At 47.3% G+C, this 14319-nt stretch overlaps 1 protein-coding gene across 1 annotated transcript in view; it reads left to right on the top strand.

The window, feature by feature from the left end:
• Nucleotides 1-4650: 4650 nt before the first annotated feature.
• Nucleotides 4651-14319, top strand: part of ATRX (ATRX chromatin remodeler) — a gene marked incomplete at both ends in the record, with an annotated part of 162023 nt that continues 152354 nt past the window's right edge. The window contains one exon of the mRNA XM_080719003.1: nt 4651-4713. Within this exon, the coding sequence (XP_080575129.1) occupies nt 4651-4713 (63 nt within the window). The remainder of the gene's footprint in view (nt 4714-14319) is intronic.

Genomic DNA, 14319 nt, shown 5'->3' with positions numbered 1-14319 from the left:
TTTTGAAGCCAGCCTCAGCTGGTTTAAGAGACCCTGTTTCCAAATAAAATATAAAATAGATCTCTGCCGGGCGTGGTGGCACACGCTTGTAATCCCCGCGCTTGGGAGGCTGAGACAGGAGGATTGCACAGGTTCGAAGCCAGCCTCAGCTACTTTGTGAGACCCTGTTTCCAAATAAAATATAAAATAGGTCTGGGAGTATAGCCCGGAGGTAGAAAGCCTCTGGGTTTCACCCCCAGTACCACACAAAAAATAATAAAATAATAAAATAAATAAATAAATAAATAGGGCTGGGGGTGTAGCTTGGAGGTAGAATGCCCCTGGCTTCCATCCCCAATATCGCCAAAAAAGAAAAAAAGTAGAAGAATCAGAGTACCAGATTCTTATTTATTGGGATTTTTTTCTGGAGCAGAAGGTAGGCTTAGCACTATTCAAGAGTGAAGGTCAGGCTGGCTCCCAGGACAAAGGAGAGGGCTAGTTTTTATTCCTGAGCCCAGAGCTATGAGAAGGAGGGTGTTAATTAGCTTTACATACATATCAAGAAGTTCCCTGGCCCTCAGACTGAGAGTAGACTTTAGCTTCCTCTGAAGGCAAGAGAAACCTGAGAGCCTGTAGCCCAATGCATTTTCCATATCAATAAGACCTCCTGGAAGAGCTCTTATTAGTGTGGAGATCCAGAGCTATTAAGAAAGCTCGGTGGGGATTAGAAGAAAGCACAAATCGTGCAACAATTCAAGGGCCCTAGACATTGGCTCTTTCTGGTGATTCCTCAACAGTTTTATCTTTTATATTGTTTGATAATTGATTCATTCATTTTTGATACTGGGGATTGAACCAAAGGCGTTCTACCTCTGTGCTACACCCCTATCTCTATTTTTTTTCGGGTTTTGGGGATGGAACCCAGGGGCATTTGACCTCCGAGCTACACCCCCAGCCCTATTTTATTCTTTATTTTGAAACAGCGTCTCACTAAGTTGCGGAGGACCTCACTAAGTAGCTGAGGCTGTCTGCGAACCGCAATCCTCCTGTCTCAGCCTCCCGAATGCTGGGATTACACGTGTGGGTCACCACGCCCGGCAGGTGAACTTAAAAAAAATGAGCATGCATGGTAAAATAAATTTGGAAAGGAGAGCCGGGCGTGGTGGCGCACGCTTGTAATCCCAGCATTCAGGAGGCTGAGACAGGAGGATCATGGTTCGCAGACAGCCTCAGCTACTTAGTGAGGCCCTCTGCAACTCAGTGAGACCTGGTTTCAAAATAAAGAATAAAAAAATAGGACTGGGGGTATAGCTTGGAGGTAGGATGCCCCTGGGTTCCATCCACAGACCCCCCCCAAAAAAAAATTGGAAATGAAACCAAAAGCTATTCAGTTTTAGAGAACTGACTTGTCAGTTTCCCTGTTAAAGATTCAAATTATAAGAACAGGAAAGCTGGAAATCGTCCAGCTAAACCTCCTCTGTGTTGAAAAGGAAACAGAAGGAAACATGAAGATTGGTTGTTGGTGAACTACACATCCCATTGACTGGGGAAATGAACCATCTATGTGTGCATTATTTTTTCCTTTTTTTTTTTGCGGTATTAGGGATGGAACCCAGGGGCATTCCACCTCTCACCCCCTGCCCTATTTTTTATTCTTTATTTTAAAACAGGCCTCACTGAGTTGCAAAGGGCCTCACTAAGTAGCTGAGGCTGTCTGTGAATCGCAATCCTCCGGTCTCTGCCTCCCGAATGCTGGGATTACAAGCCTGTGCCACCACGCCCGGCTTCATTCTCTATTTTGAAACAGGGTCTCACTAAATTGCTGAGGGCCTCACTAAGTAGCCGAGGCTGGCCGCGAATATGCGATCTTCCTGTCTCAGCCTCCCAAGTACTATATGTGCATTCCTAGAGGCAGTTTAAGAGTTTGATTCGGAGTGATGGTGCACGTCTGTAATCCCTGTACTTGGAAGGCTGGGACAGAAGGATCTCAGGTTTTGAGGACGGTGGCACCAACGTGTGTGTGTGTGTGTGTGTGTGTGTGTGTGTGTGTGTGTGTGATTCTGGAGTTTGAACCCAAGGACAATCTACCTCCGCTGCACCCCCAGTCTTTTTTTTTTTTTTTCAGTACTGAGGATGAAACCCCAGGGGCAGGTATTTTAACTCCGAGTTACACCTTCAGCCGTATTTTTTCTTTCCTCTTTATTTTGAAACAGGGTCTCACTAAGTTGCAGAGGGCCTCACTAGGTAGCTGGGAACCCGGATCTTCCTGTTTCAGCCTCCCAAGTACTGGGATCACAGGCGTGCGCCAACACGCCCTGCTCCGTGTTTTATTTTTGGTTTTGAAACAGGGTCTCGCTAAGTTGCTGAGGGCGTCCCTCAATTGCTGAGTTGTTTTTTTTTTTTTTTTCCAATTTGCACCTGGCATCCTCCTGCCTCAGCCTTCAGCACGCCGGGCAGAAAGCAAATATTTATCTAGGGTGGCTACCCGGAGAAGTGGTTGAGGGCAGTTTAGGGTCTGAATGTCAAGTCGACGGCTCTGCCACTTTGCGTCTCTCATCTGGAAAGTGTGGGTCTGTCTACTTCGAGGGGTACGGATGACAGAAGGTAATTCGGGGAGAGGATGAGCGTAGCGCGGGGCGTAGAGGCTGATCTCAAGAAGCGGACATTGTTGATAGGGGTTCATCGATTCCACGGAAGGAGAGAAGATGGTCCGAACGGGCCTTTTCAGCGTGAAGGCCAAGTCCGTCCCTAGCGCCGATCAGGTCACCCCGGGACTGAATTGGACCCCCTGCGAAAAAAAGGTGGAGGGGATCAAATGACGTCGACCGCCTTAGCAACAGGCCCCCGAAGAAGGTGAATCCCCGCAGCCAATGAGAACGGCGTGGAGGCGGCGGCAGCCAATGGCTGGAGAGAAGAGGCGCCGGGGGGACGGGCCAATTCTCCGGCCCGAGCCTCGGCCCAACAAAATGGCGGCGGCGGCGGCGTCGCTTTGTTTCCGCGGCTCCTGCGGCGGCAGCGGCCTTTGAGCGGCGGGGAGGCTTCGTCCCCGGCGCCGGCGATCGCTAAGCGTCCGGGGCCTGGCCGCGGGAGCCGGGCCGGGCCAGGGCGGAGCGGCGGGGCGGCGGGCGAGGCGGTCGAGCGAAAACATGAGCGCGGAGCCCATGAGGTAGGACGCGGCGCCGGCTCGGCCGCGGCGGGGCCCGGGCGGCGGGTGCGGGCGGCGACGTGCCACGGCCGGGGGCGCGGGGCGCCGGGGGCCCGCCGTCTGCGCGGCCGGGGGGCTCGGCCGGCTCGCCCATTCTTCCTCTTCCGCGGGCCTCGAAACTGCGTGCGGAGGGAGGGGGAAGGGCGAGGGAGGATGTGGAGCTGGGGCGACGGGCTGGCGTCGGCATCGCCGCCGCACGCCGGGACGCCAGGTCGGCGGGCTCCGCGGCTCCGGGCTGCCCTTCTCTTCAGTTCCCGGAGACAATCGTTTATTTTTATTTGGGGGGGGGAGGGAGGAGTGCCCGGCCAGCCTCGTAGATCGTCCTCTCCTCTACATCCTGCAGGGTGTCCTCGGCTGTATCCTCGTCGCCCGCCCGCGGAGGGGTATTGACGCAGGATTTTTGCTTCTAGGGGACCCCGCCGATCGACTACATTTTGATTTTTTTCTTCTTCTTCTTTTTTTTTTTTGCGAAGGCCAGCTTTTAATGGGACATGGCATGGGTTGCCTAACTTTATGGGCAGATTCCGAGGAGCACTCGTTGGCCCCGGTTTTTATTTATTTCATGATGGATCGGGAGAAGTCAGATGCCTCGCCGGGGTAGCCGTGCCCGGCAGGCCGTGTCTTCGGAGGCGAGCACGTTTATTAGGTTAAGGCTGTTTTTCACGCGTGCTTGGGATTTGTCTGTTGACAGTGTCAGTGTGGGTAGTTAAGATGACATGCATACTCCTTTTACGCAGGTGGCTGTATTGTTTTTCAGGCAGTTGGATGTTTGATTTTTTCATCCCACGAAGTGCATTAAGTGATTCTTCTATTCTGAGATGGATTCTTCGTGCCCGGTGGCAAAATAAAATTACAGGGAGCATGGATCCGAATTGCATTCGTAGTTGGCAAATCGGGCCTTTGAGTAACTATTAGAATGACTGTTTTCAGAACACTTTAGCGACAATGGAGAATTGGAGAATGAATCGGATACTTTATTAGGCCTGTCTTTCTGTATTAGCAAGTAGTGAAAGGCTGATAGATGACGTTTTCCTTACCTAGGGAAATCACACTTTCATTCTTAAACTATAGAGCCGTGCTTGTGAAAGATTGAAGCCTCGGTTTCGGAATTTGTCTTGTCTCCAACTTCATATATGGGCACGGACATTGGGCACGGAAGAGCTATCCAGTACAAACTGTTGGCTGGTTATTATTGGGATTCATATATGTGAACGGCGTACCTTCCACTTAAAATTGACCTCGAGATTTTATCAAGTATCACAAAGTCTACGTTTATTTATTTAGGTACTAGAAATTGAACTCAGGTGTTCTACGTCAGGGCTACAACCCTAGCCCCATTTTTTATTTTTATTTTGAAACAGCCTCGCTAGGTTGATGAAAGTCTCCTTCTTGCTGGGGCTGTCCTTCACCCGGCAATTCTCCTGTCTCGGCCTCCCAGTTACAGGGGTTTACAAGCACCTGCCGCCATGCCGGGCTTCAGAGCCTTAAGTTTAAACCTGGAGCTTGGAGCCTGGAGCAGTGCCTTTCAAGTACTGTAATCCCAGCACTTGAAAAGCTGAGACTGGAGGATTGTAGAGGAGCATGCAGTAATTTAGCAAGGCCCTGTTTCAAATTTAAAAAAAAAAAAGCAGTCTGGATATACTTCAGTGATAGAATAGCCCTGGGTTCAATCCCCAGTACAACAAAAATGATCATTAAAAGCCATAGTCCAGCCACTTGAGAAGCTGAGGCAGGGACTTCCAGGAATTTAGGAAATTCCAGGATTGAGCCCAGGAATTCCAGACCAGCTTGGGCAACATGGAGGCTATGTCCGGAAGAAGACAATCCACATAGGTTGAATATGGATTATCTCCCTTTTCTGGGATAACAAGGATGTGCCACCATACATGCCCCCCCTTTGTGGTATACTACAGCCCCCTTTTTTTTGGAACTAAGAATTGAACCCAGAGGCATTCTACCTCCAGGCTACTCTCCCAGCCCAATTTTATTTCTTATTTGGAAACAGGGTCTCACTAGGTTGCTCAGAGCCTTGCTAAATTGCCGAGGCTGGCTTTGAACCTGCGATCTTCCTGTCTCAGCCTCCCAAGTACTAGGATTATAAGCGTGGGCCACCAAGCCTGGCTCTAGTAATGCCTTTTTTTTGTGTGGTACTGGGGGTGGAAACCAGGGGCTTTCTACCTCCGGGCTATACTCCTAGACCTATTTTATTATTTTATTTGGCAACTGGGTCTCACTAAGTTGCCGAGAGCCTCACTAAGTAGCTGAGGCTGGCTTCCAACCCATGCGATCCTCCTGTCTCAGCTTCCCAAGCACAGGGATTCCCTCCCTATCTTTTTTCTTTCTTATTCGATTTTTAATTTTGTTTAATTTTTTTGTGGCGCTGGGGATTGAACCCATGGGCATTATACCTCTGAGCTACATCTTCAGCCCTATTTGATTTTTTATTTTGGAACCAAGGTCTTCCTAATTGTCGTGACCCTGCAATCTTCCTCTGTCAGCCTCCCAAACACTGCTATTATAGGTGTGCGCCACCACACCTGGCTCCCTGAAGTGTATGTGTGTGTGTGTGTATGTGTGTGTATGTGTATGTATGTGTGCATGTCCATACATACATACATATATATATATATATATACACACATACATACATACATACATACATACATATATGTAGTGTGGCTTGAGCCCAGGTGCTCAGTTACTGAGTTATACCCCAGCCTTTTTTATTTTTGAGACAGGTGCTCCCTAAGTTACTGAGGCTGGCCTTGTTCTTGTCTCAGCCTCCCAGATAGTGGGATTACAAGCATGTGTCACTGCTGGATAGTGAGGCACACCTGTAAGCCCAGTACTTACGAGGCTGAGACAGGAGAATCACAGGGTTGAGACCAGCCTCAGCAATTTAGTGAGATTCTGTATAAAAAAAAGATAACTCCTGTTTATGAATGTTGATCCTTTATTCATTATATCTGCTTTTGGGGGAGTGATTAGAAAGATAGTGATGAGGAGTTTCCTTATTCAATACATGCATCTTTTTTTGTGGTACTGGGGATGGAACCCAGGGGCATTCTATCTCTGAGCTACACCCCCAGCCCTAAATTTTTATTTTTATTTTGAAACAGGGTCTCATTGAGTTGTAAAGGGCCTCACTAAGTAGCTGAGGCTGTCTGTGAACCGTGATCCTCCTGTCTCAGCCTCCTGAATGCTGGAATTACGAGCATGCACCACTGCGCAGGGCTACATGTACCTTTTTGCTTTAAAATTTATATGCTTAGGATACTGCTGTTTGGTTATTAATATTTGTCATGGTATCTACACAAACTTGTACAAACATTTTTGTGCAAAGGAAAATCTTTTTTTGTGGTACTGGAGATGGAACCCAGGGGATGGTCTAAGCTACGCTCCCAGTCCTTCAAAAAGGTTGCTGAGAATCTCACTACTTGTTGGAGGATGAGGCTGTCCTTGAACCTGTGATCCTCCTGTCTCTCAGCCTTCCGAGTACTGGGTTACAAGCGTGCAGCACTGTGCCTGGCTAAACTTCTTAAATTTTGAAACAGGGTCTCACTAGGTTGCTGAGAACCTCGAGGCTGTCCTTGAGCCTGCAGTCCTGTCTCAACTTCCCAAGTACTGGAATTACAGGTGTACACCACTGTGCCTGGTTCCTAAGGAAAAACAGTTTGGCTGGAATGTTAATTATGGCCCAGGAACATGTTCTGTTTTGAAAGGTTATTGTAGCCCGTGTATTTCTGTCCTTTTATGATTAAAGATAATACTGAAAGCTGGGCATGGGCATGGTGGCTCACGCTTGTAATCCCAGTGCTGGGGAGGCTGTGACTCGAGGGTCCCAGCTTCAGGGCCAGCCTCAGCAACTCATGAGGCCCTTTGCAACTTAGGGGGACCTTGTTTCAAAATAAAGAATACAATAGGGCTGGGGTACAGCTCAGAGGTAGAATGCTCCTGGGTTCCATCCCCAGTAGGGGGGGAGGATATACTTAGTTGTATCCAATTCTTCTTTTTGTTCTTGGAAGAGGTTCTTTGAATTTTGTTCTTTTGCCACTATTTTCAGAACCTGTCTCTGATACTTTATCTCCTAGTTTTGACTCAAAATAGCCATTCCTAGTATCTTTTTTTGCTTTTTTTTTTGTTTTTCAGTTCTGGGGCTAGAACTCCAATTAGGCATTCTACCTCTGAGCTATACCCCAGGCCTATTTTTTATTCTTTTTATTTTTAATATTTGCGGTACTGGGGATGGAACCCAGGGGCATTCTACCTCCAAGCTATACCCCACCTGATTTTTTTTTAAATTTTGAAACAGGGTCTCCCTAAGTTGTGGAGGGCCTCGCTAAGTAGCTGAGGCTGACCATGAAACTATGATCCTCCTGATCCTCCCTACTAAGTACTAGGATTACAAGCATGTGCTACCACGCCCGGCCCACTTCTGGTATCTGTAGCCCAGCTTTCTTGTTAACTGTGAGGTACAATAGCCTGAGACAGGAGGATCACAGGTTCGAAGCTATCCTCAGCAACTTAGACTCTCAGCAACTTAACAAGAGACCCTGTTTAAAAATAAAAAATAAAATAGGGATAGAGCATAGCTGGGAGGTAGAATGCACAGATGAAACCAGAATACCTGGTTTCATCCCAGGTAACACACACACACACACACACACACACACACACACACACACACACACCACACACACCCCCTACCTGGGCCCTGCGGCGAACTCTTGTATTCCCAGTATCCGGGAGGCTGAGAGGTTCGTGGACAGCTTCAGCTACTACTTAGTGCGGCCCTTTATAACTCAGTGAGACCCTGTTTCAAAATAATGAATAAAAATAGGGCTGGGGTTGTCACTTGAAGGTAGAATGCCCCTGGGTTCCATCCCCAGTACCGCAAAAATATATAAATAAATAAATAAAGAAAATTTAAAAAAGGGCTAGGGGCTATAGATCAGATTTAGAATACCCCTGGGTTTATTCCCTAGTATTCCCCCAAATAAATAAATAGCTGGGCATGGAGGCGCACGCTTGTAATCCCAGCATTCGGGAGGCTGAGACTGGAGGATCATGGTTCCCGGACAGCCTCAGCTACTACTTAGTGAGGACCTCTGCAACTTAGTGAGACCCTGTTTCAAAATAAAGAATAAAAAAATAGGGCAGGGGGTGCATCTCAGAGGTCGAATGCCCCTTGGTTCCATTACCAGACCCGCAAAAATAAGTAAATAAATAAATAAATAAATGATATAAGCCAGGTGTCTTGGTGCATGCCTGCAGTCTCAGTACTTGGGAGGTTGAGACTAGGGGATATCAGGTTAGACGCCAGCCCCTGGTCACTTGGGGAGTCACTGTTTCAACAATACAAAAGGGCTGAGATGTAGCTCGGTGGTAGAGTGCCCCCGGGTTCAATCTCTGGAAACACAGACACAAAAAGAAATTTTTGGTACCCTACAAAGGATGCTTTATTCGTAGAACCAATACCTGAGTATCAACTAGTAGCAAGGCATGATGCTGCAGTAGGGTGATGAAAAGTTCTTACCTCTAAAGGTATTCTTAGTTCCGCGAGATTGCTAAGTAAGGAAGCAGTTAAAAGCAGTCTTAGAAGCCGGCGTGGTGGCGCACGCTTGTAATCCCCGCGCTTGCGAGGCTGAGACTGGAGGATCGCACAGGTTCAAAGCCAGCCTCAGCTACTGAGTGAGGCTCTCGGCAACCTAGTGAGGCTCTCAGCAAACTAAGTGAGACCCTGTTTCTAAATAAAGTATATAATAGGTCTGGGAGTATAGCCTGGAAGTAGAAAAGCCCCTGGGTTCCACTCTGAGTAACACACACACACACACACACACACACACACACACACACACACGTCTAGAGCCCAGCTTGGCAGTGCCTGCCTACAGTTCCAGTCTTGTGAGGCTAAGACAGGAGAATCATAGGGTCAAGCTCAGCCTCAGCAACTTGCTGAGACCCTGTTTCAAAATAAACAGGGCTGGGGTATTATAGCTCAGTGGTAGAACATCGCTGGGTTCAGTCCCCAAGGGAAAAAAAGCAGTCCTAACCTGAAAATACTTTGGTTGTGTCAGGGTTGAGAAATGAAGACAGCTCTGATTTGGGGGATGTTTAAGAAGTTTTGCAGAGGAGTTGGTATTTATGTGGAGTCTTGGTACTGGGGATAGAAGCCAAGGGCATTCTGCTTTGAGCTTCTGTTTTTAAATAGGATTATTGAGTGGCCTTGCACTTGCCTCAAACCTGTGATCCTCTTGTCTCAGCTTCCCAAGTCTTGGGATTGCAGGCATGCGCCAGGGCGCCCTGAGAATCCTTTTATTTATTTTTTTTGTCCAGAGAGGATCTTGCTGTGTTGTCCAGGAACTCCTGGACTTGAGTGATCCTTCCACCTAAGCCTCCCCGGGGTGCAGACGGGGGCCATGGTGCCCAGCTTTCATACTCAGTCCTGAACGAGTGTGATCGTGAGAGGGCACTTAGGTGGGAAGATAGGTGTGGCTAAAGATTAGTTTTATTCCATGTGGGCACAGTGGCACACACCTGTAGTCCAGTGGGTGGGAGGCTGAGACCAGATGACCACAAGTTCAAGAACAGCCTTGGCACGGAGCTGGACGTGGTGGTGCACGCGTGTGATCCCAGCATTCGGGAGGCTGAGACAGGAGGATCGCGGTTTGAGAATAGCCCCAGTTACTTAGTGAGGCCCCCTGCAACTTAGTGAGACCCTCTTTCAAAATAAAGAATAAGGCCAGGTGTGGTGGTGCACACTTGTAATCCAAGCATTTGGGAGGCTGAGACAGGATTGTGGTTTGTGGCCAGCCTCAGCTACTTAGTGAGGCTTTTTGCAACTCAGTGAGACCCTGTTTCAAAATAAAAAATACGCTCTGAGGTTGAGTGCCCTTGGGTTCTGTCCCCAGACCCACAAAGAACAACAACAAAAAATATAAAGGATAAACAATTGGGCTGGGTGTGTAGCTTGAAGGTAGAATGCCCCTGGATCCAGTCCCCAGTACTGGAAATAAAACAAAAGAACAGCCTTGGCAACCTAGTGCGATCTTGATTCAATATAAAAAGGACCTGGGGTGTAGCTCAGTGGTAGAGCACCCCTGAGTTCAGTTCCCCGGGCCACAAGATAAATAAATAAGTTATTTCCCAAATAGCAGCAGAGAGAAATCATGTACACAGATAGTTTTGTAGCCGGTTATGAAGTCATAAATGCTACATAAGATAAAATAAGTCATTAGCCGTGCACACTTGTGACCCCAGTACTTGGGAGGCTGAGACAGGAGGAGCGCAGGTTTGCAGCCAGCCTCAGCTATTTAGTAAGGCCCCCCACAAATTAGTGAGATCCTGTTTCAAAAATAGAATAAAGAATAGGGTTGTAGGTGTAGCTCAGAGGTAGAGCGCCCCCCCCATTTCCGCAAAAAAAAAAAAAAACGGAATTTGAGTTCACAGTACAGAGACATATCTTCTCTTCTCTTTGTATGTTTTTACTATTGGGAATTGAACCAGGGGCATTCTACTTCCAAACTACGCTCCCGTCCTTTTTATTTTATTTTGTTTATTTATATTTTGCGGGTCTGGGGATGGAACCCAGGGGCATTCAACCTCCAAGCTACACCCCCTGCCCTATTTTTTTTATTCTTTATTTTGAAACAGGGTCTCACTACGTTGTGGAGGGCCTCACTAAATAGCTGAGGCTGTCCATAAACGGCCATCCTCCAGTCTCAGCCTCCCAAATGCCGGGATTACAAGTGTGCGCCACTACGCCCGGCTTTTATTTTATTTTGAAGTAGGGTCTTGCTATGTTTCTGAGTTTCTCATTAAATTGCTGAGGCTGGCCTTGAACACCCTCAGCACTATTTTTTATTCTTTATTTTGAAACCGGGTCTCACTGATTTGCAGAGGGCCTCACTAAGTAGCTGAGGCTGTCTGTGAACCACTATCCTCCGGTCTCAGCCTCCTGAATGCTGGGATGACAAGCGTGCGCCACCACGCCTGGCTTTCTCTTTTCTTTCTTTCCTTTTTTTGGTGGATAGAACCTGGCTTTAGGCATGCATTGATAAGCAGGGGCTGTTCCATTGAGCTCCATTTCAGCCCAGGAAGATATTTGTGATGGGGACCAAATATAGAGATAGTATTTGAATATGGTCCTTGGAAGGTCAGAACACAATTTTTTTTTGCAGTACTGGGGATGGGAACCAGGAGCATTCTACCTCTGAGTGACACCCCAGCCCTAATTTTTTATTCTTTATTTTATTTTGAGGTACTGAGGGTGGAACCCAGGGGCCTTCTACCTCCAGGCTATACTCCCTGACCTATTTTTACTTTATTTGGAAACAGGGTCTCACTAAGTTGCTGAGAACCTCACTAAGTAGCTGAGGCTGGCTTCGAACCTGTGTGATCGAACCTGTGTGACCAGCTTTATTTATTTATTTTTTAAGTGGTACTGAGGATGGAACCCTTCTAACTCCGGATTATACTCCCTATTTTATATTTTATTTGGAAACAGGGTCCCTTAAGCCAGCGAGGCTGGCTTCAAACCTGCACGATCCTCCTGTCTCCACTTCCCAAGTGCGGGTATTACAAGTGTGCACCACCATGCCTGGCTTTATTCTTTATTTTTGAAACAGGGGCTAACTGAGTTGCCAGGGGCCTCACTAAGTGGCTGAGGCTGGTCTTGAACCTGTGATCTTCCTGTCTCAGCCTCCGAAGTGCTGGGATTACAAGCTTGTGCCACCACGCCCGGCTCTACATGTGCCTTTCTGAATGGGCTTGATAAGTGTAGCTGTGCTTAGTGGCACACACTTGTAATCCCAGTGAATCCAAAGGCTGAGATAGGAGATGTCCGGCCCCACCCTCTCCCCTCCCCTCCCCTCCCTCCCTCCCTCCCTTTCTTTTTTTTGTGGTACTGAGGATTGAACCCAAGGCCTTCTAGATTTGAACTACACCCAAGCCCTTTTTAGTTTTTGTTTTGAAACAGGGTCTCATTAGGTTGCTGAGAGGCTCTCTAAGTTGCTGAGGCCGTCCTTGAACCTACAATTCTCCTCTCGGCCTCCCAAGCACTGGGATTATAGGTGTGCACCACTATGCATGTATATTCTCTTTGAGACCATCCTGATCAACTTAGGGAGATCCTGTCTCAAGTTTTCAAAAGCTTTGTAAAGTGTTACCTACTTTTCAGAAAGATGGTTTGAATTGAATGAACAGTTTGTGTGGTACTGGGGCTGGAACCCAGAGGCATTCTACCTCTGAGCTACACCCCCAGCCCTCTTTTATTTTTACTTTGAAACAGGGCCTCACTGTGGGTGCAGAGGGCCTTGCCAAGTAGCTGAGGCTGGCTGTGAACCTGTGATCCTCCTCTCCCCGCCTCCCAAGTACTGGGATTACAAGCCTGTGCCACCACATCCGGCTTTAATAAATAGGTTTTGAGTAACTATGATCAATATCTATTCGTAGTTGGCCTTATTCTGGTTATTTGAGGTGGCCAGTTGACTTTCAGGCAATATTTGACATGTAAATGTCAAAATAGGGCTGTGGGCACTGGGTTCCCTTGGTGCATACCTGCAATCCCAGCATTTGGGAGGCTAAGACTGGAGGATCCAAGGTTCAAGGCCAGCCTCCACAACTTAGATCATGTTTCAAAATAACAAAAGTAATGCTGGGAGACACTTTAGAGTAGAATGTCCTTCAGTTTAACCCTGAGTAATATAAACGAAAGAAGAATGGCTGTGGCTACAGCTCAGTGGTAGAGTGTCTTCCTACTGGATGGGAAGCCCTGGGTTTCATTCCCAGCACTACAAAACATTCAAAGTAAAAAAGAACTTGCAACTCAGCGAGATCTTGTTTCAAAATAAAGAATAAAAATAGGGCTGGGGGTGGAGCTCGGAGGTCAAATGCCCCTGAGTTGCATCTGCAGTACCACACACACAGTTAACTTGTTTTGAGTAATACTAGTTTCATTGTTTAGCGTATGTATGTATGTGTGTACGTGTGTATGTATGCATGTATGTATTTTTTTTTTGGTGGTACTGGGGTTCCTGGAAACCCTTCTACCTCCGGGCTATACTCTCAGACCTATTTTATATTTTTATTTGGAAATAGGGTCTCTTAAGCCAGGCTTCGAACCTGTGCGATCCTCCTGTCTCCGCCTCCTAAGCGTGGGGATTACTAGCGGGCGCCACCACACCCGGCTGTTTATTTATTTTTGTGATGCCAGGGGTTGAACTCACAGGCATTTTACTTCTAAGCTATTCTTCTATCCCTGTTTTATTTATTTATTTATTTATTTATTTATTTATTTATTGCATACTGGGGTCAGAACCCAAGGGCTTTCTCCCTCCGAGCTACGCCCCCAGCCCTATTTTATTCATTATTTGGAAACAGGATCTCACTGAGTTGCTAAGGGCCTCACTAAGTATTAGCTGAGGCTGGCCACGAACCCGGATCCTCCATTATCAGCCTCCCAAATGCTGGGATTACAAGTGTGCACCACCACACCCGGCCCATTTTATTTTTTATTTGGAAACAGGGTTTGGCTAAATTGCTTAGAGCCTTGCAAAGTGGCCGAGGCTGGCTGCACCTGTGATTCTCCTGTCTCAGCCTCCCAGGTACTGGGATTATGGGCCTGTGCCTACATGCCTGGCTTGTTGTTTTATTTTGTTCATTTATTTTGAAACAGGGTCTCACTAGGTTGCTCATTTGATTTATATTAGTCATTTTTGGCTTTATTTGATAGCATTCTCCTTTTTGTGTGTGGGCTTGGGGATGGAACCCAGAGGCATTTGACCTCCGAGCTACATCCCCTGCCCAATTTTTTATTCTTAAACAGGGTCTCACTCAGTTGCAGAGGGCCTCACTAAATAGCTGAGGCTGTCTGCAAACCGTGATTCTCTGGTCTCAGCCTCCCAAATGCTGGGATTACAAGCCTGTGCCACCACGCCTGGCTTGATAGCATTCTAAATGTAGATTTGTTATGTGGCTTATTTTGCAAATGTTAATTTTTTTGTGGTACTGGGGATGGAACCCAGGGGGCCTTTTACCTCCATGCTACACCTTCAGACCTATTTTCTATTTTATTTGGAAACAGGGTCACACTAAGTTACTGAGAGCCTCACTAAGCTGCTGAGGCTGGCTTCGAA

Source organism: Muscardinus avellanarius (genome assembly GCF_963383645.1).
Source record: "Muscardinus avellanarius genome assembly, chromosome: X".
Classification (NCBI taxonomy): domain Eukaryota; kingdom Metazoa; phylum Chordata; class Mammalia; order Rodentia; family Gliridae; genus Muscardinus; species Muscardinus avellanarius.
Note: the sequence above shows the minus strand (reverse complement) of the source record. Positions and strands in the feature narration are given on the sequence as shown.